The sequence below is a fragment of the Calypte anna genome, chromosome 1 (genome assembly GCF_003957555.1).
Source record: "Calypte anna isolate BGI_N300 chromosome 1, bCalAnn1_v1.p, whole genome shotgun sequence".
NCBI lineage: Eukaryota > Metazoa > Chordata > Aves > Apodiformes > Trochilidae > Calypte > Calypte anna.
Genome location: NC_044244.1, coordinates 117,126,324 through 117,150,941, shown reverse-complemented (window position 1 = coordinate 117,150,941; position 24,618 = coordinate 117,126,324). Strand labels below are relative to the sequence as shown.

At 40.0% G+C, this 24,618-nt stretch overlaps 1 protein-coding gene across 3 annotated transcripts in view; it reads left to right on the top strand.

The window, feature by feature from the left end:
- Positions 1 to 9,497: 9,497 nt before the first annotated feature.
- The window catches only part of GK (glycerol kinase), a 40,927-nt gene continuing 25,806 nt past the window's right edge, over positions 9,498 to 24,618 (top strand). For 2 of the 3 annotated variants that reach the window (XM_030462019.1, XM_030462009.1), the window contains exons 1-7: positions 9,498 to 9,696; positions 19,274 to 19,347; positions 20,403 to 20,509; positions 21,052 to 21,129; positions 22,131 to 22,210; positions 23,271 to 23,408; positions 23,928 to 24,037. In XM_030462019.1, the coding sequence (XP_030317879.1) occupies positions 9,619 to 9,696; positions 19,274 to 19,347; positions 20,403 to 20,509; positions 21,052 to 21,129; positions 22,131 to 22,210; positions 23,271 to 23,408; positions 23,928 to 24,037 (665 nt within the window). In that variant the 5' untranslated portion in view covers positions 9,498 to 9,618. The remainder of the gene's footprint in view (positions 9,697 to 19,273; positions 19,348 to 20,402; positions 20,510 to 21,051; positions 21,130 to 22,130; positions 22,211 to 23,270; positions 23,409 to 23,927; positions 24,038 to 24,618) is intronic. The other variant, XM_030462027.1, reaches the window with a different exon arrangement.

Sequence of the window (24,618 nt, the reverse complement as noted above, 5' to 3'; positions counted from 1 at the left end):
CAGCTTCCAGAAATTAATGCACTCCAGGGTATGACTCTCAAACAAGGCAGATGGAGTAGTTTCCACCCCAGCTTTCAACTCTGCCCCTAAGGAGCTTCTGCTCCTGCACAAGTTTTGTAACCTGGAGAGAGCCAAATGCTTTTGGGAAAGCACTTCTGATAATGGACTTAGCCCATTAATGGAATTAGACAGAAGTTAATAAATGTAGGCCATCGTGATGACATAAGCACATTCTGTTCACTAACCACTGCTGGGTAGACTGAAATGTCAAAGGCCCTGGAATATGAGGGAATAACAGGATTACAGTGTGCTGCAGTTACCAGGAATTTACCTCAGAAATCATGAGCAGGAAACGATGTTTTGAGGCTTATTAAAGTAAAATAGGAACCTGCCTGTGGGAAAACAATCCAGTGTATAAGATTCACATAATCTGACCATGTACAGGACTGCATAACAACCTACTGTAATAGCTATAGCTGCATAGCTGCACATACAACAAGCCTGTAACAAACAGAATCTCCTGCTGCACACACAAGTGTCTCTGCTTCAGAATCCAGCATGCAAGTCTGTCCAGTCTGCTTACCTGCAGCACAACCTGTGTAAATGTTACCTTATGGCCACTCCAGGGAAAGACAAACCTTACGTTTGCCTCTGGTCCAACATCCTGCCCTTCGGGCATGGTTGTAATCCAGCTGGCTCTGACAGAAGCACGGATCAACACCGGAATTACCCTGGGTTTCCTGGACTGCTGCAGGCTGGTTCCTGTTCTGGGCCTGGGCTGTGTGGTGAACAGTTCATCCTTGCCTTCCAGGAGAGGAAGGCTGAGCCAGCCACTGTTTCAGACAAGCAATCTTTCTGTGCGTCGTGCACAAAGTTACTTACGTGGCTTAGCTGTCCTAAGTAATGCTTAAGATATGTACTCTCAGAAAGTACACAATAAAACCAAAATATCAAATTTGGTCTTTGAAGATCAGTCCACATATCTACTTTCTCTTTGAGTGACTGGGCTTTTTGTCCTAATGATACCTACTAGATTTGTTTCAACTTTTCATGCTCTGGTTGACTGAAGATGTCTAAGAAACTGGTTTCTTAGTATCTAACTGCTAATTCAGGGTGTCCTAGACTAAACTTCAGACCCCTACACCACCAAGGGCAAAGCTTTGAAGTAAAAGTAATATAAGAAAAGAAAGTCCATTTCTTGGCTTGACTCATTGCCCGGAACTGTTAACAGCTCCTGCAACACCAGCTAGGACAGCTGAAAGAAAAAGAAAGGGGTAAAAAAAAAAAAAGGTTACTAAGACAAATAACTTTTATCTTTTCTGCAGGACTCAGCCTCCAGGAATCCTTTAAAGTCACACTTGAAACTTTACCTCTCTCTGTTCAGCCATTAACAAAAATATTGGTACTGCTCTCTTTCAAAAAGGAAAGGCTATGATGCAGGGCTGCTTCTGCATCATGGATAGGACTGTCCAGGGTTTTTTTCCTAGAAACCAAAATCCACCAGAGCAGGGATGCTTCTCTTCTGTCATGGTAGGGTGCTGATGAGTCCTGGATTCCAAAAAGCCCTGTCTTTTTCTGCACTTCTAAACACAGCTTTTTCTTTTTTTTTTCTTTTTTTCTTTTTTTTTCTTTTTTTTTTTTTTTTTTTTTTTTTTTTTTTTTTTTTTTTTTCTTTTTTCTTTTTTCTTTTTTTAGGTTTCTGGGGTTTGGGGTTTGGGGATTTTTCCCCCCATGAAAATGGCCCATTTATCCCAAATATCAGACAAGATTTCTCACCCTAAATACAGAACCCCTAGATTCACAACATAAATTCATGGTACTTTCAGAAACTCTTGTGGAAGGGATTCCCAAACGTTATAGTACTGCTGGGAGAGTCAGCAATAATGAACAAATTTTATAGGATATATCAAACACCCAATCTCTTCAGACTGTCTTTACCTATAAATCAGGCTCTGCTGATCTTGCCTGTTCAGTAGGTAGCTTATTATGTTCTTTCTTAGGATCTGATGAGACTACTTATCTTAAGCATTGTCCACCAGCAGTGGAATGTAAATATCAAGTCCTTGCTGGGATTACAGAGCCTTTGTTAAAACATCTAACCTCTTATTTCCTTTTAAGAAATAAGAAAACTCAAAACCACATAGCATTAGAGACATAAAAACAAGGGGAAAGTTTTAATCTGGCAGCAGCTCTTAAGTCTGGGTTATCCAATTACCATATCAAGCTTTGATCCTGTGCCTTCATTCTTTTATTTTTAACCACCTGTGTTAGGTTATATATCTGTTTAACTATTAATCTAGTAGTAATTTCTACCCCAGTTAAAAACTGACCCAAAAGTTCAAAACTGAGCAAAGACATGTCCCATGCTCCTCTTTTGGCAAGAAATTCCTTGATACTGTGAAATCTGAGGATGGGATTTGAATTGCTTTCGAGTCCTTGATGACTTGGGTTTGGAAGTAATCATCAAAGTTATCAGTGGTTCCACTTGCAATGTAAGTGACATTTACAGAATATCATTCTAAGCAGCATGTTTTTCTGATGGGGTGTCCTTTTACACACATACCTTGTTTCTGCATGAGAATGTAGTCAAATTTCCTATCAGATTAGCTGAAATTGTATGCTTTGCTAGACCTCCAGTCTCTAAAATGGAAGAATCATTGTACTCCTTGGATGCCCATGGGCCTCTGCCTTTTTATATTTCAAAACTTTAAGATGCTCTCCAATATCATTCATGCCTATTGCTAATACCCAGCCCCACAGAAATACCTTTGGTTTTATTTATTTATTTAGGGCATAAATAGGGCATTTTTAATGTATTTTTCTGTATGTTTTAATGACATTTAGGGCATTTTTTAAGTATGTAGGTCAAAGTCATCACTGAATGACTGTCGCAGGATGACCTTGTGACTGTCTACACTTTCAAAATATAGAGGATGTCACCCTGTAACTTCTTTTTAAAACCACTATGGACTAGGAAGTACTACATACCTGTGAAAGCATTCGGAAACGGTGCAGCTAGTGGCAGCAGTCCTGGGGTCATTTTTTATTTTTTTTTTAAGCATGGTTTTGTTTCAGATTCTGTTTGAAGACATGTCACACAGAAACTGGAATGCAATACTTCTGAAGGAAAGACAAGAGATTGTTTACCCATAGCTCAATTTTCTCAAGAACTGTAATCCACTGGTACACTAGCTTTCTGCTTTCTTAAAAAATGTCACAGAAACACAGAATCATGTAGGCTTGAAGGAAGCTGGCCCAGTGGACCTACCGTTGTTTAAAGCAGGACTAGTTAAACCAGGCCAGTCAGAGTACTCTGAAGGATGGAGATTTACAGCCTCTCCAGACATCTGCTCCAGTGTTTGATAACTTCCACTAAGGGGGACAGAAGTAGTTTTTTGTAAAAAAAAAGTTGCTTATTTCTAGCCATTCCTTGAATCTAAACAGAAATAAATGTGTTCTGACTGGTGTCTCTTCCCTCATGTCCTGTCACTATGAACCTCTGAGAAGAGGCTGGATCCATTTCCTCCGTATCCTTCCACTAGGTAGCTACAGGGAGCAGTAAGATATCCCTAGGCCTTCTCTTTTTAAGCCTGAGCTCTTTCTAAGCCCAGGCTCTCTCAGGCTCTCTTCATACATTGCCTACCAATCCCCAAGAATTCCAGCTGCTGGTACCTAACATTTTTTGCCTTAGGATATAACCAGAGCATAAAGAATCTCCAGAAGACCTTTGTATAGTTGAGTTTCCCCATCAGTTTCTTGTGATACAGTAGTTCTGTGATGTAAAGTTGAAACAGTTATTCTCAAAACCAGACAGTATAGTTCAGTCTTCCTGACAATAGTGTAGACACTAATATCTCTAGCATCTCCCAACAGATAGCTACCATTTGATTTTATGACATGGAGGCTGAAGGTCTGTGAGCAGCTGAGGCAACCTGAGAGTGCTGAACAGTGCTGAACATTTCATGCTGTCCCTAGTCTCCTCCACATCACCTCCTACTTAACCTTTCCCATGCTCCTGGCTGTGGAAAGCACTGCTTTTGCACCAGCTCTGGCACTCATTACAGTAAGTGAGTCACTTCGGCTTCTTGGCAGAAAACAATCTGCTTTTATTTTGTCTGGGTATGTTTTCTGCCATATTAATGAGCTCAGACAAGCCAAGAAAGGATTCAACAAGAACCAGACTCGTTGCACAATAAGCAGAAACTGTGCACAGCTGGGATCTGGATGGTAGCAGTAAAAGCATCATCTTTTAGGATCTAGATGCAGCTAGATCAATTTACCCTGTGGAATCCTGCATCTGCAAATTATTATTAGATTCTTCAGACCTGCTCTCTCAGGGCAACAGGAATTCAGTTACTGATTCCCAAGAAATGCAGTGGCTAAGGAATGCAGGGCCTTTGGACCTCAGAGAAAGAGGTCCTTTACCTCTGCTCTCTTGCTACGTGGAGAGTATTTTAGCTGCTCTCAGCCTTTCTCCTTTATCTCCTTATCTGTAAAAAACAGAAGCATTACACGACCAAAAGAGGTTTTCAAGTTCATAGTCAAAGAATTGTACAGATTCTGGGGCCATCTGGTACTCTTGAATAAATTACTAGACCACTATATAATAATCAGTTCTAAATTCTCTTTCTTTTGCTTTTTCTGAGGAATTTGAACAGCAATTCAGCGTACAACAACAAAACTGAAACTATGGGATGTATTTTCTTAAGTATACTAAATATGCTTTTTTTTTTAAGACCATTAAATATATTTCTACAAAATGAACATATATTTGATGATATGTTTTAATAAACACTATCCTTTTGTACCCTATGGATACCCTAACTTGAAACATCATTTTTTCTGCTTTGTTTCAGCTGCTCTTCTGCATTTTCTACGAGCTCAGGTTACAGTAGAATTAATACAATTTGTTAAAATCCAGGGTAGTGACAGTGTTAGGGTTTCCATACAATTCCAGTGCTGCTTCTTGGTTTTAATATCTGTACTACCCATGGAAATCAGAGCCTGGCATGTGTACTACACATTTTCAATCCCAAACTAGGATTTAGAGATAAAAGTGTTAAATATCAGTATTTATAGCAATTCACCTTTTTTCTAATCCTACTATCATACATGGCAATTTTACTTAAGCTTATTTTTTTAAATATCCTCTATCCAGAGCAAAAAAGATATATGTGACAAGATGCTTCTGTTAACTTGAAAGTAAAGACCCAAAGGAGCCCAACTGGTCCTATCATCTGTTTCTGGAGCATGAACTAAATTAACTCATTTGACAAAGCTAAGTTAAAAAAAAAAAAATTAGCAAAGTACAGCTGCTGTCAAACTAGTAGGAAACTAACTCAGTTCTAATGCTTATCTTCCATGTAGTGTACATTTTTTTTCACAACTAAATTTTGCAGCAAATTGCAGTATTTCTTAATGGAAGTTAGAACACTTGAGTATCTCAGAGGTAAGGATTTTGAAACACAGAGTATCTACTATACCACTAAAGCGTATTTATATTTATCTGAATTATTAGTTTTATTTCCCTAGAATGCTTACTCTTATCTCTATCGAATTCTAGATTATTTTTTTTCTGCTTTCTCCATTCTGATTTGAAAGACATTATGCAGGTAGAGATTTATTGGTTTCATAACTGCTTTTCAAAGCACTCAGTATTAGTTATCTGTAAGATGCTCATTTATTTCATTTAAGTTTTACTTTTATCCAATAGAAAGACAGCAACTGCAAGCACTTCTCAGAGGTTTCTAAATTTTTCAGGTTCTGAATACAAAATGTCATTCAGGGAAAACTACTGTCTAATATCAGGTCAGAAGTAAAATGCATCCTGCAAGACATTAATTGCATCATGGCAAGTCCTGGCTTCACAGTAAAACTGTTCTTGCCAGTCGGTGACAGAGTGCTGCACGGGGACAGTTTCCAAAATAAACCGTGGAGACAGAACAGAGTTCTGTTCGTTCTGTCTCCCCCCTCTGCACCTCTGAGAGGTGAACTGAGTTTGGGTGCTGCAGATGATCTATATAAATGGAAGGGCACCGGCAGCCAAGGTCATGCTCTGTTTGTGTTTGCTCCTGGAGCCAGAGAGCCTGGACTGATCCACGTGTGCAGGCATACGCACCCTCACACATTCCACTCATCTTCCCAGTAGGCAAAAGGGTGTCTGTGGCAGCGTGACTCCTCATCCTGGCCCACTGTACACTTTATATCTACACCTGTTCCAGCCTCGTTCAAAATAGTCGCCTTCAGCTCTTCCTTGAGGAACACAAAGATCAGGCATCAGTGAAGAAGTGGAAGATTGGGCTGCCAAGCCCTCTCTGTCACTAAGACACAGAATGGAAAGATCTGTAGACCTCTGGCAGTCACTCTTTAATTCATAATGTATCACATGCTTGGAGTACCCTGACGAAGTCACATTTTGTCCTTAACTTGGGGTCAATAAAAAGCAATCAGTCAGAAATAGCAGAATTTAATATCCAGTGTCCCTCCATTCTGCTGAGATGGAGAGAAAACTAACACAGAAACCAAAACAAACAAATAAAATTGTTTCCTTTGAAAATAGTTCTCTAGGAATCAAATTATGTTGTCTCTGAAAAATACATTGTAAATATTTGTGTGTTTAATTAATGCATTTCAAATGTGCTTACTACCTTAAATATATATATATACTTATATTTGAAACAGTGGGGCAATATTCAGAGGTGGAGAAAACTTCCAATGGAGTTCAGTCTGCAGAACAAGAGGTCAAAAAGCTCCATGTGGAACAAGAGCACCAGTTGCAGGAATTCAAATTGCACACCACCTTCACAAATGTCGTATTTTGGGGAAACAAATTCAACTTGGTTGTAGTTAAGTTTTCTGCAACCAACTCAATGGAGTTTTCCTCCATTATTTCTGCCAGGCTCAAGACTGTTATCATATGCATAAAACAAACTTCTGAAATCTCCCCCTCCATCATGAATGCTAATGTATAGAAAGCTCCCAACTACTATTTGCTAAACATGACTTTGGTGGGGGTTTTTCCCCATTTTATATGTTCTTCAGTGAGGGGATAGAATAGCTAACACCTTAGGCTGCATTGTGAAGACTTGCCTCAGTGAGATCTCAGACGGAAGCAGAGGAAATTAATCCACACAGATAACCACACTCCTTCCTTTCTTTAAAGGAAGCTAATTCCTTTAAAACTTTCTCAGCAGAGTGTGGTCCCACACCACGTTACCTGAAAGGTATGGCCACAGCTTCACCTTTCCTTCCCCTGCAAGCAGCTTCCTTCAGACAGTGCCTACCAGCTCTATCATTAATACTGCAAATAATAATGCTCACCTATAATAAATACCACAGGAAAAAAAATGCCCTCTTCAAACATTGAAAAGAATGGAGAGTATGCTATTAAATAAGCTAGGAAGAATAACTATTCTCCCTGACTATATTTTCTAGTTTCTGGCAGAATTCTTCTGTCTCTCTTGGGTGTCTATTGCAGGTTAAGGAAATGGCATAGGTTATCATTACCACCTCTCCTGCTCTTTAATCTAGGAAAATACAGAAGCTAGAGAATACCAAAGAAAATTGTAGATCTGCACCTCCTATAAAATTTCTGTAACACAGTGATCTTTGTAAAATTTTACATAGGTGCAGTAGTGGTTCATGCTTTACATATATATCAGTTAGGGCATTGTTTTGTCCATTTTTGGACCCTGACAGACCTCAAACTTTGCTGAAAATACCCATGTCTTTTCTCGAGTTAAATAAGATAAAACGACCTCATGGTAGTTTTTTAAAAGAAACAAAACATATATCACAAGCCCCATGCTTTTCCTAGCAATTATACTAATGAACACAGACCCCATGAGACCCCATGAGACTAATTCCTTGACTCATCAATCAACATGGAGCTGCTGTAGTCTGGCATGAAATTCTCAAGTCAACCACAGTCACTGCCCATGGCTTTAGAGGCTGCAGGCAAACTAAAGGATGTAGAGGGGAAAGCCTTTTGCAAAACCAGGAGGGGTTGTTATGACTTCTCAGTATGGCTGTGGATCCTTCTCTACGGGTTGCAGCACACCCCTGAGTAAATCGATCTACTGTGTTAAATAAAACTGAGCTTGTGTTAAATAAAAATACCAGTCTTGGTTCTAAAATTTTAGAATAATAGAGAATCCTTCATAACATTTGGGAAGTGGTTCCAGCGTTTCATTACTCTCACTCTTGAAAACATGTATCTTATTACTGAACGGTATTTGCCTGATTTCAGAGTTTATAATCATGGGCTGCAACTAAACCCTTTGCTATCTATTACACATTAGCAGGCAGCACTGTGCACATGCCAAACACGGCTCCCGGATGCTAGCTGAAGCACTGACAAAAAAGCCCAACAAACTTATGTTGGGAGCACTGGGTAAGATGTCACGCAAAATATGACCAAGAGGCAGCAATCAGATTTTGCTTACCAGACAGCAATGCCGACTAAACACCCTGAATTCGGACAACTACCACTAATGGGGAGTTACAGCAAAGCCCTATCTCTTTTCTGGCGTCTGAGGGGGCCTGGCTGGCTGGTAATGTGTGTGGCTGGGTAACTTCTCATCTGCTTCAGTCAGCGTTATTAGCTTTTGCAATTCTGCCACGGCTCTTGCAACACCAGCAGTTTTTCTTGAAACGCTAGTTGCCAACACGTAGTAAGGAAAGAAGGCTGCAGATCCCATTTTTAGTATTCCCGCTTGACGCAGAGTAAAGCTTTGAAAGATGAAACAAGCCGCTTTGGGGTTGGTTAACGTTTTGGGGTTGGTTTTGGTTTTTTTTTCTCAGCTAGTGCAGAGGTGACTCAGTTCCGAACACCTCCTCAGCAACGCTGCCTCCGAAGCGAAGATTTCCAGCAGGTATCTCCGCTTGGCAGCTCCCCAGCACTGACACTCTGAGGCGAGATCCCGCCTCAGGACGGCAGCTCCGCCGGCCGCATCGGCTTGGGGTCTGCTCCTTGCCGCTCTCCCGGTTAAAAAAAAAAAAATTAAAAAAAAAAAAAAAAAAAAAGGGAAAACAGATTTCGCATCGGGGAACACCGCCTCAGGCTGGGGGGACCGGGACCTCAACCAGCCAGGCTCCCATGGCAAGCCTCGCATAGCCCTCCAGAGCCCCTCGCCGAGAGGGCACTGGCAGCCCCCAGGGAACGCCTCCTTCTCAGGCCGACGGCTCCCGGCGGGAGCGGGAAGGGAGGAGGAGAAGGAGTAGGAGAAGGAGAAGGAGGAGAAGGACGAGGGAGAGAGGGACAGAGAGGTAGAGACAAAGAGAAGGAGAGAGGGAGGGAAACAGAGAGAGGGAGGGAGAGTGAAGGGGGGGCGGGTGCTGCGTGCTGCCCGTCACGTGACCCGCCCGGCCCGCTCTCCCCCGTCCCCCTGCCCCTCCGCCCCCACCGCGCCCCGATCTCTGATTGGCTGCCGGGTCACTACGCGGGCGGCAGCGCCCCCCGCCCCGCCCCCCCCCCTCCCGCCGCCGCCGGCTTCACCCGGCAGCCACGCGCCGCTGGCCGCGAGCTGCTCGGGGGGTGTCGGGGCGGCCGTTACCCGCGGGCCAGAGGGGACGCTGAAGGGACCCGGCGGGGACCCAGCGGGCGGCTGAGCGGGGCTCATGGCCGCGTCCAACCGGATGGCGCTGGGGCCATTGGTGGGCTCCATCGATCAGGGCACCAGCTCCACTCGCTTCCTGGTGAGCACATCGCGGGGCTGGGGGCGGCCCCCGGGCGCTGGTGGTGCTCGGGGGCAGGCGGCGGCCCCGCGGCCTGAGGGAGCCGTTGCGTCCCTTCCTTCCCTCTCCCGCATCCTTGCGGGGTCCCTCCGGCTTCTGCTTTGCCCTTGGGGAAGGGCAGGGGGAGCGGGCCGCGCAGGGCCGTGCTGCCGCTGACTCGACCCCTCTCCTCCGCCCTCGGCCGGCGTCCTGCCGGCCACCGGCGGGTCGGGACTGCCGTATCGCGACAAGCCAGCGCCGGTGGACACGGGGATGGCGGAGACACCGGCTGGCCGTGTCTCCCGGCCATCAGACGCCTGTCGCCTTCCCGCCGCGCTGAGCTGCTCTGCCTGTCCGTCTGGGAACGGAGGGGAGTGGGCCGTGCGGCTGAGCCAGCGTTGTCCGCCTGGTCCCAGAGCAAGCCTGAGGCCAGCGTTTATGGCTGCTGCTTCAGGGGGCTGCAAAATCCCGCTGCTTCTAGAGGGCGGTGGTTTTAAGTCTGTCGGGTTTCTCGTCCTGAATGAAATAAAATTGGCAGGGTGCTCAGGCTCTGGAGAAGTAGTTCGTGTGCGTTGGGTGACTGTAAGTAGCTAGTGCTAATCAAACAGTGCAATGATTTCTGCTCTGTTAGTCTCAAATTTGCTTGGGCCTGTTGGAGTGACTGCAGTCATTCCAGAGGTTCCAGCCCTATATATTATAACCTGTACACTGTAGGTATTCAGGTGCATGAACTTTTACACTCTATGAAAGATGGGTCTGCAGAAATGGGTAGGGGTAGTCTACTTGTCTAAGTATGGATGATTATATTAATCATATGTAGATGCCCTTTAGTTTAAGGATCTAGTTATTTCCATATTATGCAATAGACAGTAATAAATGTTATTATATATGAAACTTGCTATATAAACTTCCTGCTTCCAAATCTCTGTGAGCTGTCCTGCCACCTAGTCAGTAAGTCATTATAATTTGACTTAGATCTCTGTGGTCATTCTCACTGTGGAAGTGGAATAGAGATTATGACAAGATAATAAATGTTGACAAATGTGTGCAGTGTGGAACAGGACAGATTTATGTATTGGCTCACTCCTGCTTTTTCTTTTTTTCTTTAATTACTTTTTTTCTTTTCTTATAATGCTTCCCCATGTTCTTTCATGAAGCAGGAGACGAGAATATCTCCTTGACCTGTGTTACCATATTACTCAATATCACGACCTTCATGGGATTGTCAAATGACGAAAAACAGATCAGGGGGTGGAAAGAAACTCCAAACTGACAAATGAGATCAGCAAGCTATCTTGCATGCCAGTCAGGAGTCCTTTTTGGAAAATAATTTGGAGTAGTTCCCTGTAAAATCTGAAGATAAGTTCTATCTGCTTTATGTGTGTGCCAGGTTAACTTTTTCTTAGCCTGAAAGGATAGAACTAGTAAGACCAGAAGAAACACTGGAAGCTTTAAATTTACACTCAGGCACTTTCTACCAGTATTTTTACAACTTCTTCTAATAAGGGATCTCATACTAGATGCATTCACCAATGTGAACAGCTTGTGTACAGTCAGGATATGTTTCCTTTGCTCAGGGATTCACATGAATAGGCCATAATTCTTTCCTTAATTAAAAAAAAAAAAAGTGTGATGAAACTATTATGATAATAAATTTATATGGATTTGAGCAAAAAAATGCAGTCATCACTGAATTAAGTCTGAACATGGGTTGAGGGGGGGGGAAAAATGTGCCACAAATCACATGAGTCATTCAGATGTATCCAGAGAATTCTGTGCTGGAAAGAGATGGCCACAGTTAGAGACTTTGCTTTGAAATATTTTAAGCCAAAATGTAATGTGGTATTCTTTTTGCCTGAGTTCTTTCCTTGGCTCTCTTATTACCACTCAGTCTTCTACTGTCTTAGTTTGCATGCTGTTGTCACTTACCTATGGTTTTTTTTTCTCTTGTGCTTCCAACAGTTTTCATCTTCACCAAGTCACTAGTGAAAATCAAATTATTGGTTACTTTGTTGGTTACTTTGCACGGGTCTGTTCAGTGGTAAAGTGAACTTTTTACCTAGTTTTTTAAGACAGAAGACATGGTTTTGATGAGGCTAGAGATGTCTGGGTGAAAAATTGGCTGGTCCTTTGCCACTGCCCTTTGCCCCCAACAGTTCAGAGTCTGAATTTCCGATTACAAGTAGCTATTTTACAAGTGGTATTCCATAACAGTCAGTAAGTTCTGTGGACTGATAAATACTCTAGCATCTTCATCAGCAGCCTGGAGAATGGGTTGGAATATTTTCTCAAGTTTGCAGATGACCACAGATCAGGGAGAGCAATTGACTGGAATGCCAGTTGGAAAAGGGCCCTGGCAGTAGCTTAATGAAGGTCAACAAAGTTTAGCACTTGGGACAAAAGGCTAAGAACCAGCTTGGTGTAAAAGGGCCTGGATTCCTGCTGGACAGCAAGTTGAATATAAGTAAGCAGTGTGTCCTTGTAGTGGTGAAGATTAACCACATTAAGAAAAGAACAGACTGTGGATCAAAGGGAGTAATTATTGCCATCCGAGTGGCACTGATGAGACAGCATCCAGAACACTGTGTCTGGTTTTGTTCCTCTCAAAGGAAGAGAGTCTAAAGAACTGGTTTTTATCCAGCAGAGGGTCACTAACATGATCACTGTGCTGCAGTGCAAGGCATGCAAGGGGAGGGGTTGTTTCATCACGGGAGTCTGAGGGGTTGTCTTCAGCTACTGAACCACAGTTTGTAGAGACCACAGAACCAGCCTTTTCTCAGATGCATGTGGAAAAAGACAGCAGACAATGAACACAAGTGGCAGCAAGTGAATTTTCAAATAGAAGACAGGAACAAATGTTACACTCTGAGGAGCTCTGATCAGGGGCCAACAAAGTCTGTTTAATTTCCATCCTTGCAGATGCTTAACACCTGACTAGAAAAAACCCAGAACAGCCTGGTTGAACTTTAAATTTAAGCTTACCTGGGCAGTGGGTGAGCTAGAATCCAGAGATTCCTTAGAGAAATAATTTATTGTGTGCAAAAGATTTGAGAGATTCTCTTGCTTATATGAACAAGGCTGTATGAGCATAGATAATAGAGAAGCACCAGAACTTAGGTGCATTTCTGCTATTTCTGCTACTGTCACTCCATATTTACCCTTGTATCTCACAAAATACTATTTTAGCTTATAATGTAGTTTTGCCTTCTGGAGACCCACATTTGAATCTTTGCTAAGCTACTTGCTTTGCAAAATAAACTGTAATTTTCTTTTTTTTTTTTTTTTTTTTTTGAAATCTCAACTTCCCTGTTAATTTGAGTTGAACCTGGATAATAGATTCAGAGATAAAAAGGAGAGAGCAGTGCTTTGAGTACCAGTATAACTGCTTAAGATTCATTTGCTTGAAGATATCAAGTAGAAAAATAAATTTATTAGGTTAAAAAAGTGTGCCCAGATATCTAAATTCTGGTCTAGATGTTTTCCTAATATTTTCATCAAATACTTGCATCTCTCACTTTCCATTTTATTTTTTTTTTCAGGAATCATATAATAAAAATTCTAAAAAGTCTTGGGATCAGGAACCAATGGCCAACTGAACCACCACTGCCTGATCTCTTGAAAAGGCTTTGGTGGGTAAAGTCTTTTTAGCATTTTATTCAGGAACAACAAGAATCAAGATTTTCAGAGAAGTAGACATACAGTGAAGTACGTATACAGTACTTCAAGTTCTATGTTTGTCAGTCAGCCATAGATAGGTTTTTTTCCACCTCAGTGCAATATTTCTTTCTTCATTTCCACGAGACACATTCAAATAAACTGTTATCACATTGTAAGCTTTCTTTTCAGGAAATAAAAATGGTGTTAAGTAAGGAAAAGTGTGATACCTACTGAGCTTTCCCTGCAGAAGAGAATCTGTTTCAACACTCTACTGAAGTAATGTGACCTTTGGGGAAAATGCAAAACTTCTGCTAACAAGAAGGTTTTAAAATATTGCAAATACTTCAATTTTCCCTGTTAGATTTTATCACTTAAAATACATTGTAGTTTTGCTTTTTATTCCTGTAATTGTAAGTACCTCCTTGAGGGAAGAGGGAGGTCTGTTCATCAGAGGCCCTCCAAGCCAGATTATTTCTAGAAGACAGGTTAAAAACTGTAGTTATTCATAAATTCTGCCTTCCTGATAATCCTGGTTAAGTGCTAAAGGTGGAATTATTGTTTGTCTGTCATCCTTCTCCCGGGTGGATTGATTTCAGTGCAATTTCAGAACTCCAGCTGTGAGCTTGTTTGCCTGCAAAGCCACAATTGTTCCAGCTTTACAGAAATCCATGGAAATACAGCATAGGTTTACAGAAGCAGCTCTTCTGCAGGCAGAGCTACATAGAAAAGCTCAAGTCATAAAAACTTACTTCTAAAATCTGTTTTCACTATTGCCTTTTTGGCTGTGTAGCTCCTTCCATTATTTCTATGAGCCTCATGTTTCTGTTTGTCTCATATTTCTTTAAATTCTTTGAAAATTGTTACAACTGGTTGGTCTGAATTCTTTTCCTCTAATACGATACTCAATGTAATACCATGCAACTTTTTACACCCCTTCACATGATGTAATTTATTACATTAGAGGCCCTATATAGAGTTTGAAATAAGTGGTCTTGTGCTTATCTGCTTGTGTACATGCAAGTGTAGCTAAGTAGGTCTTGTCTCTTCACTCTTGAGATTCAAAGCTCAGTCTCTAGTTCTCTTTTCAATAATTTGTTGAAAGTGGAATGAGTGTTACTGCTTTTCTTTAATATCTCACCAGAGGATCCAGTATATTTCTAGTGATACTCACTATCTTTCATCACATCATTTCCATTCAAGACAGCTCTACCTGTCTCAATAGCCTAGACAATTCTTTCGTGACTACTGTTAATAAAATTAGGGCAAAACTACAAAAAGTAATAGATCAGGATCATAAACTAGAACTGTTTTTTAATGAATATGAGAGTAATGAAAGCAGTGACAGAAACAACACTTCAAACCTGTTTCAACAGGAATGTATTGACCTTATCTGAACTGCTTATACTTAGAATCATAGAATGTCAGGTTGGAAGGGACCTCAAGGATCATCTAATCCAAGCCTTATAATATCATTGTGTATATGATATATCCCATCACCCCATCAAGCTGAGACTTAAAACTTTCCAAGGTGGGGGAGTTCACCACTTCCCCAGGAAGACCATTCCAATGTCTGACTGTCCTCACAGTGAAAATATTTTGTATTCAAACAGAACCTCCCCAGGAGCAGCTTGTGCCCCTTGCCCCTCGTCTTGTCCATGTAACTCATTGTAAATAGAGATTCTCCCATCTTCTTTGTAGCTGCCCTTTAGGTACTGGAACATTGTAATAAAGTCTCTCCTAAGCCTTCTCAAGGCTGAACAGACCCAGTTTTCTCACCCTCTCATCACATGGCAGATGCTCCAGCCCTCTTGATCATCCTTGTGGATCTTCTCTGGACCCTCTCCAGCCTGTCTGCATCCTTTTTTGTAGAGCAGGGACCAAAACAGGATGCAGTACTCCAGGTGTGGTCTGACAAGTGCCAAGTAGAGAAGGATGAGGACTTCCTTGTCTCTCTTGCTGGTGCCCTTCTTGATGCAGCCCAGCATCTTGTTGGCTTTCTTTGCAGCTTCTGCACACTGTTCACTCATGTTAAGCCTGATTTCCACAAATACCCCCAGGTCTTTTTTCACAAAGCTGCTCTCTAGCAAGTGGATCCCAGTCTGAACAGCACTCCTAGGCTATGTGTTCCCAGGTGCAAGACCTTGCAATTCCATGCATTGAACGTCATAAAGTTCCTGTCAGCCCACCTCTACTGTCTGTCTTAAGTCATCCTGGAGGGTGTCTCTCACTTCTAGGGTATCAACCTCTCCACTGATCTTGGTGGCATCAGCAAACTTCAACGGGGTGCTCTTGATCCCCTTATCCAGGTCACTTATGAAGATGTTAAACAGCATTGGTTCTAGTATCAACCGTTGGGGGATGCCACATGTAACCCGTTGCCAGTTGGAGGATGAACTATTTACTGCTACCCTCTGGGTACAGTCTGTAGGCCAGTTCCCTACCCACCACACAGACCTCTTGTCCAGGCCATGCTGAGTCAGTTTCTCCAGAAGGAGGATGTGGGATACCGTATCAGTAGTAGCCTTAGAAAAGTCCAGGTAGACATTGTCCACCTCTTGTCCTGCATCAACTAAAGGAGTTACTTTGTCATAGAAGGCAGTCAGGTTTTTTAGGCACTATTTGCCCCTGATAAATCCATGCTGGCTTTCCTAATCACATGTTTTAATTGACCCATGACAGTCCCCATGAGGATTCGCTCCATGTTTTTCCTGGGGACTGAAGTGAGGCTAATGGGTCTGTAGTATCCTGGATCCTCCTTGGAGGCCCTCTTAAAGATAGGTGGGACATTAGCCTTCCTCAACATCTCCCGATCTCCGTGACTTCTCAAAGATTATGGAGAGCAGCTTTGCAACATGAGCCAGCTCTCTCAACACCCTGGTCAAGCTCCTGTAATAGTTCATACACCAACTTCCTCCACTGGTGGCACATCAGTGTCTTTACCCTTTGTTCCTATGGCCTGAGACATTACAGCACTGAATATTTCCTTGTTCCTTTGTCCGCTGTCAGAGAGAAACAGGGGTGATTTGGTGTGGTGTTTTTTTTTCACAACACAGTATTTTTGGGGTGAGGGGACATGGAAGGAGATGAGAGCTCATTCCCTCCATTTTTTCTCTACTTTGTTTATCTTCTTCTAGATTTAAAAGTAATGATGTCTTTGTGTTCGTTATCTTATAGAACAGTTTGGGTTAGAAGGGACCTTAAAGATCATCTAGTTCCAATTCCCATGCAAGGGTAGGGACATCTACCCCTCCGTGGTTGCTTAGAGTCCCATCCATCCATGCCTTACTAACTTCCAGGTATTCAACAGCCACCCTGGGAAGCTTGTTCCAGTGTCTCACCACCATCACAGTAAAGAATTTCTTCCTAATATCTAACTAAATCTTCCCTCTTCCAGTTTAAAACCATTACCTGTCGTCCTATCACTACACACCCTTTCGTGTATCATAATTCTCTTTATCTCTGAGAGCATTTGTTCTCAGTGGAACTTTTTTATCCCTTTCCCTGAGGTACAGGGAGTGTCTGATTCTTTTGTTGAGGATGTCAGCTGTTTGTGGTTTTGTTTGTGATGGATTAGAATGTAGGGGAACAACATAAGGAGTCTGCTAATCACCAAGGAGTGGGTGTGAGCCACTACACCTGTGCCCAGTTGAGGCAGGGCCCCACGGAGCATGCGCAAGGCCGTGGACCAATAAATAGTGAGTCTCACATCCACCAGGCAGCTCACTCCAGAGCTAGCTTCGAGCGTGGCTGGTTGTGTCCTCAGCAGCAGGCTAATCTCGCAGCAACTCTACGTTAGGCTACATCGCTCGTCTATCCAGCCCGGCGACGCCAACCTCGCTCTCCTCCCGCTACATTAGGACAGCGTGTTTACCTAGTTCCTTCTTTATGGGCATGAAAAATCTATGCAGCTGTAGTCTTATTGCTTCTGTTCAGAATTAATTGCTTGTTTAGAAGGAGGCAAGAAGACTTGCTGTGCAAGTTTCACCCTTTATTATCTGTGGGTCAGACACTCCAAGTTCAATGAATGATCTTGTCTAATTGAATCTGTATTTACTTCCTGCTAACAGTAGGTATCCTTATGCACTGCCTTCTTTTTCAAGGAACACTGAATAATGGAGAATGATTACTGAGTGATATTTGACAGCTACTAGGTCAAAAAAATATATCTTCTATCTTTCTATCTTTATTATAAAACCTTAGTAAACATTACTATGCTTTTGGCAGAGAGGCAATTTCAAATTATCTTGCTGCACACATGCAAAACTTAATCTCTCTTATTAACTATATTGCTTAGCATTTTAAGACCCTTATCGTTATACTAGTTCCTTCCAGGCATGCAACACTATCAGAGTTTACCCTTTTATTAGGATAGCTTCGTGCCAAGCCTGTCCTGGTAACTGAAACACAGATAAGTAAATACGGGAAAAAGAATACAGTGGTGGTGCTTTTTCTATGTATTCTTTCCAATTGATAACAGAAGAGCACAAATATTTTTTAAGACTTCTCTTCTGGGAAGGGGAGGGAAAAAATAGCTTTTATTATTTTCCAGGGAGGTTGGCTGTTTCCGTCCTTGGAGGATTTCAAGACCTGCCTAGAAAAAGTCATTGGGCAACCTGGACATATCTTGTATCTGACCCTACTTGGAGGAGGGTTTAGTGCTACAGATATCCTAAGGTCCCTTTCAACCTGAATTATTCTGTGATTCTAATATATAACTGGAATGTTTCTAAACTTCAGAGTTTCACTCTAAAGATACTTAAAGGTTTCAAAGGTTTCATCTGCTTTTTGTCAGAATTGTTCTCATGGTTTCAAAGTAAACTGTACTATCTAGGTAAAATCAAAGAGTTTATGAGTTAAAAGATTTAAGAGGAGTTCCTAAAATTTGTGGAATGGGAGGACCGTATGACCAAGGAAGTCTAGAAAAGAGGCAGTGAATTTTCTGCCTTTACCATATGTGCAGTTTCTAAATCTGATTCTCCTTTCCACTAAAGTACAGGATTGTGTCCTACTGTTACGTTCTGCAGTTAACTTGAGTCTATTCTTAGATTTTACTTTCTAACCTTCAATGCCCAGCCAATTATGTTGGCTTATTCACTGTACAATTAAGTTGGATGTTTTACAGGGTATCATCTTATCCGGGCTGCAGCAGTTTACTTTTGGAAACAGGCCACTGACAGTTAATTAAGATAGCTGTGTGTTCTAGCCAGGCTTTTATTGCAAAGCAGAGCCTCTTACTTTTGATTCCTTGAGAATCACCATTAGTATAGTCCTCAGGATTCTCTGTTGGTTTTTATTGTACTATATCTAAATCTGAGTCACTTTTCTGCATGTGCTTCTCTGTTTTTAATGTGTTGCTGCGTTGATGTTCTTCTTTTGTGAGACTGGTAATAAGCTCTGTGTAGGTAACTTCTTTTGAAACAAACTGCATTCTTTGTAGGTTTGTTTTCTTTCTAGACAGTTCAGTCCCTCCTGTAATTTCTATACCACATGTGATTATCTGTCTCTTAAAATCATTCTTTGTAAAAGTGAGTTAACCCAAGAAAAGGCATAATTCTGGCATTAGAGTATCAGAGCAGGAACTAAAGAAATGCTGACTAGAATTGTATATTACTGAGAGTTATGTTCTAAAATGCATCATTAATTTAATTTCTACACCTTCCGCAAGAAAAAATATGGTTCTTTCCCAGTCCATCATGAGAAAAAAAACCCAAACCATTTACAATTGACAGGAAAGCTCGACAAAATATTTTTTTCTCACTTTAATTACAAAATACATATATTTGAACCCAGATAATATGGATATTTGGGCTGATGATAAAAATTTACTATCAATTATCATGGCACAATTATCATGTATTTATTCAAATGAATAAATGTTAATATATTTTTTTTTTATCTGCAGGTTTTTAATGCTAAAACAGCAGAGCTCTTGAGTCACCATCAAGTTGAGATAAATCAGAAATTCCCTAAAGAAGGGTATGAATTTCCTATGTTTTTTGTTTGTTTGTTTTTGTGTAGATTTTGGTAGAACTTATGACTTTTAATCTATTAATTATCAAAACTGAAGTTGATTAATAATTTTTAAGAATCATAGAATAATTTGGGTTAGAAGGGACCTCTAAAGGTCATCTAGTCCAACCCCCCTGCAGTAAGTAGGGACACCCTCAGCTAGATCAGGTTGCTCAGAGCCTCAATGAGCCTCACCTTGAATGTCTCCAAGGATGAGGCCTGAACTACCTCCCTGGGCAACCTGTTTCATTTTTCCACCACTCTCATGGTAAAGAATTTTTTCATCACATCAATATAAATCTACTTTTCTCTAATTTTAAGCCATTTCCCCTCATCCTTATAAACAGTCCATCTCCAGCCTTCCTGTAGGCCCCTTCAGGTACTGGAAGGTCGCTATTAGGTCTCCCTGGAGCCTTCTTTTCTCCTGGCTGAACAACCCCAACTCCCTCAGCCTGTCAAACATAGTATCTGCTATGGAAAACACTCTGGTAGGAAAACTGGCATTAAAAGCCCCTCATTGGGTCTCCATTATGCTCTGAATTATATAAACTAAAAAAACTTATTTTTTTACTCTGAGCATCATTTGCATATTTAAAGTTTAAACTTTAAAACCGCAGTTTAAACAAGATTTAACGTCTTATTTAAAGTGATAATCCTGATAATTTTTACTTAAAGCTTAATCATAGGCTTCATGTCCATAGAAGTTCCTTAATTAGTGTGTTTCTTTTGTTTGATCATTCTTAAGTGACCTACCATTTGCTGCCAAACCACTCTGTATAGAACAAAGCGACACAAAATTCTTTTGGTTTATGTAGATGGTTTTGTTACAAAAATACAGTTTACTCTTTAAGAAGGGTTTGAAGTTCATTATTTGATCATTCATCATTTTCTAGATCTGTAGAACATACTGTGTAGTTACTATTGTGTCAAAATTCTCAGCTGGTTACTCACACTAGAATTTCTTTTTTTTCCTGAATGTAATTTTTAATTTTTTATTAACTGGTGTTTACTGTTTGTTAAAGATGGGTAGAACAAGATCCAAAGGATATATTAAGGTCTGTTCATGAATGTGTGGAAAAGACCTGTGAGAAACTGCAGAAACTGAACATAGACATCACTAACATTAAAGGTATGTCCAGTTACTTAAGCATGACAGAGGGCTTTAACATACTCATGGTTCAACAAGTCCTATTCTCTAGTTTTTAAGTCAATAAAAAGAAAGGTGGAGACATGCTGACCTCAAAGAAGACAATTGAAGTGGAATTGAGAGCAGTTTGGGAAGAATAATGAGAGAAGTATGTCATGGATATAAATCTACAAACCCATTTTACCATAACCTTGCAAAATCACAGATACAAGTGATGAATGAATAAATTCTCAAATTTAGATTAGGACTCTTTGGAGAAAGCTAGTTTCCCTGTCAGTGTTGTAGGTACCTCAGTTTGTGGAAAAAAAAAAATTAGAGCACAAAGATTAAGCAGCAAATGTTGAATGATGGATTTTCAGAAGTAATATTTCTAGATTATAGCATGAAAAAATGAAGTTTTTTGTTTCCCATTTACTTTCCTCTTCTCCTTACGTAATCCTCCACCTCTCCTTTCCCTCCCTCACCCCCCAAAAGGGGAAAACAAACCTTCTGAAAAGGATACTTCTTTCTGTTTTGTCCTGAAGCCATTGGAGTCAGCAATCAGAGAGAAACAACAGTGGTTTGGGACAGAGTAACTGGAGAACCTCTTCATAATGCTATTGGTAACTACTCTATTTTCTGACTATGTAATATCATAAAATGAGTGTATTGTAGAAAAATGTTTTCCTAGTTTCCTGTGCAGATATCACTGCACAGGCCTGTGCTACTAACTTCTTTGTTTTTTTCATATGTGTGTCATAACCTGTGTGTTTGTACATCAGTGCAATTTTAAGAAGCCTATTTCGTTAAAATTATTACTTAATAAATTGTTTCAAGGGATTTTAACAAAAAACAATGTTCCTTGAGGGGTTTTGTACTTTGCTGGCATGTAATGAAGCTCTGATTTATGCCAAATCACTTCCTTTTAAATGAAGTAGCTTACTCAGTTTTCAGGATGGGTTTGTTTTAAATTTAAAGCAAATACTGGTTAAGTAGGTTTAATGAATATTTATTGATTTTGAGTTTTATTTTGAACTTACCTTAGTTTTTCAGTTTATGTATTCTCAGATACAGTAATTGTCTTTGTTTGCTCTTTTGGGTCACTTAAAATGCCAGATTTAGTTTAGCATACCCCTGAAAAAATAGAACCCTTCTAAATTCAGATACATGTTGTACACATGTTGAAATTTTCAAATTCAAATACAGCTTTATCTTAAGCCCAGCTGTACCTTGATAACTCTGACATAGCTCTTCAGTTCAAAGTTTTCATAGAATTAGTAAATAATCAACCTGCTTTTTCTTTTAACCTAGTTTAATGGCAGTCATCTGCTGTAAACAACATAGTATTAATCATTTGCTTATACTCGGGTAGAGGAAAATATATATTCTATCATGTTTGATTTATCAAATTGTTTGTTCATCTAAATCAAATTAGTTTATCTAACCATTTCTAATTTTTGCAACAGTGCATTAAAGATACAATGGCAATACAGTATTCTTTCAACCACATGAAAAGCTGAAAATAAAGTCAGGAATTAGCTGGCAAGAGCTCTAGTTTTGTAGAAGAAGCTTGTACATGTCTCTTTTTGTGTATTACATGAGTTAATTTTATTTGTGGCTTTAGTATGGCTTGACCTGAGAACACAGTCAACTGTTGAACGGCTTCTTAAAAAAATTCCAGGAAGAAACAAAGCCTATTTTCAGGTAAGAGATATTACAGAACATTTAAATAGTATCTGAACTCTTATTGCTACAGAATATAATGTTTTGGAGATTTGTGCATAAAATTCCCCCAAACAAGTGAGTTTTAGCTTCTTAGCTTTTCACATAGTAAAAAATGGGTATAATATTATATTATACTATTCCAGAGACTGGAAGATGTTTATTTTCCTTCAAAATTATGGTTAACGCTCCTTACATATCTCACTAGAGAGGTTAAATTGAGTAATTGTTAGTGAGATTTAAATGTACTATCTGTCCAATAATAAGTAAGCATCACACAAAAGTTAGAAGCAAGTAGAAAAAAATTATGGAAATCACTTTATTGACGTGAAATAAATTATAATTTCTCATACCTTAATATTGAAATTCATTGAAATAAATATGAGAACTGGAAAGATATTTTATGATGAGCAAATTAATTCATGTTTATTTATTTATGCATTGATTTTCTATATAGGTGTATATATAACAATTACCAAAAAAAAAAATCTTGCAAAAATTGTGTTAATTCTTTGATTTTTATTTTCCTTGACTGCTCGTATTAATGTGATGTATTTTTTATATTATATATTTTCCAATAGCCAGTAAATGAATGTCACAAATCATGTTAACTTACTTGATTTTTAAGTTCTGGCAGAATACATATTTCATCTTTCTAATGTTGTGCTACCCATTTCTGTTGTCACTACAAAACCAACAAAATGAAGCCTAGTCACAGGGAGATACCCTAGATAAGAGAAGACTCCTGCAAACAACTATTTCTATGTCAGTGGTCTTTGAACTGCATTTAGATCAGCTTCAATCTTTGCCCATTAGTGCACTGGTCATTTGTTTTTTATGTTCTTAGATTTCTGTACTGTATGCTTAGTAGTTATTTAAACAACAAGCTTGTGTAATTTTACTAAGCTTTATGTCTTTGTGGTTTTTACTTGCTTATCATCATTTATTATAAGTAAGTGCAGTATTCATGAAAAAGATACTTTCATGGTCTGTAAATGATTTTTTGTTGGTTTGTTTGTTTGTTTTTTAATAAATTTTACAGTCTAAGACTGGTCTTCCAATTAGCACTTATTTTAGTGCAGTGAAACTTAGGTGGCTTTTGGATAATGTGGAAGCGATTAGGAAAGCAGCTGATAATGGCAGAGCTCTATTTGGGACCATTGATTCTTGGCTTATATGGGTATGTATTTGTATTTTTATTATCACTGTTCTTAAAAAGAATTTCAATTTCCTGTAAATCTCTGTGCAGTGCTGTGATTCGAGGCACACTGATCACACAGTGATGTCAATACAAGCCACTGAAGAAATTCTCTTCTAAGTTCCTTTCAAGATGAACTGTTACTGTTACTGTTCCTTTTTTTTTTTTCTCTCTCTGTAGATGTTTATGTGCAATTTGCTGTTTATAGATGACTATAAAATTTTGTTCATGCTTTTGGAAAAATATTTTGACTTCTGAGAGCTGTATTAGCCACCATTGCAATAGAAGAATCCAGAAACTACTGCTGTAGCCCTAATACCTCATTAATGCTTTTTTTCTACTATATCAGGTTTGCTTCTTTAGTTGTTGCATGAATACCAGGGTTTCCACTCCCAAGTGGAAAGTTTTGTGAATATTTGGTTTTGTAGTTTGTTGAATTAAATCTGTATCTTCTCTTGGCAAATACTGTTAATATATATATATATTTTTTTTGTTGTTCAGAGTTTGACAGGTGGAAAGAATGGAGGAATCCACTGTACAGATGTAACCAATGCCAGTAGAACAATGTTGTTCAACATTCATTCCTTGGAATGGGATTCTGATCTCTGCCAGTAAGCTGAGTTTTTCAGTAATACTGCATTTCATAGAATCATACAATGCCAGGTTGGAAGGGACCTCAAGTATCATCTGGTCCAGCCCTTCTAATATTATTGTTTATATGATATGTCCCAGCACCCCATCATGCTGAGACTTAAAACTTTCCAAAGTGAGGGAATCCACCACTTCTGCAGGGAGACCATTCCAACGTCTGACTGTCCTCACAGTGAAAAATTGTCCTCTTGTGTTCAAACAGAATCTCCCCAGGAGCCCCTTATTTTGTCCATGTGACTCCTTGTAAACAGGAATTTCCATCATCTTTCTAGCTGCCCTTTAAGTACAGCAATGCTGTAGTAAGGTCTAAGGTCTAAGCCTTCTCTTCTCTAGGCTGAACAAACCCAGTTTTCTCAGCCTCTCCTCATGTGGCAGATATATTTAAATAGATTCTATAAATGTTGTGTAAAGTAATTAATTTAATGGTGAGAATATCTTTCTGGACTAAGATCAACAATTACTGTTGCATTCACCGATAACATTAACAATTAAGATTTGTTGTTCTCCAGATGTTTATATTAAAACTGGCTGGATTAATTAA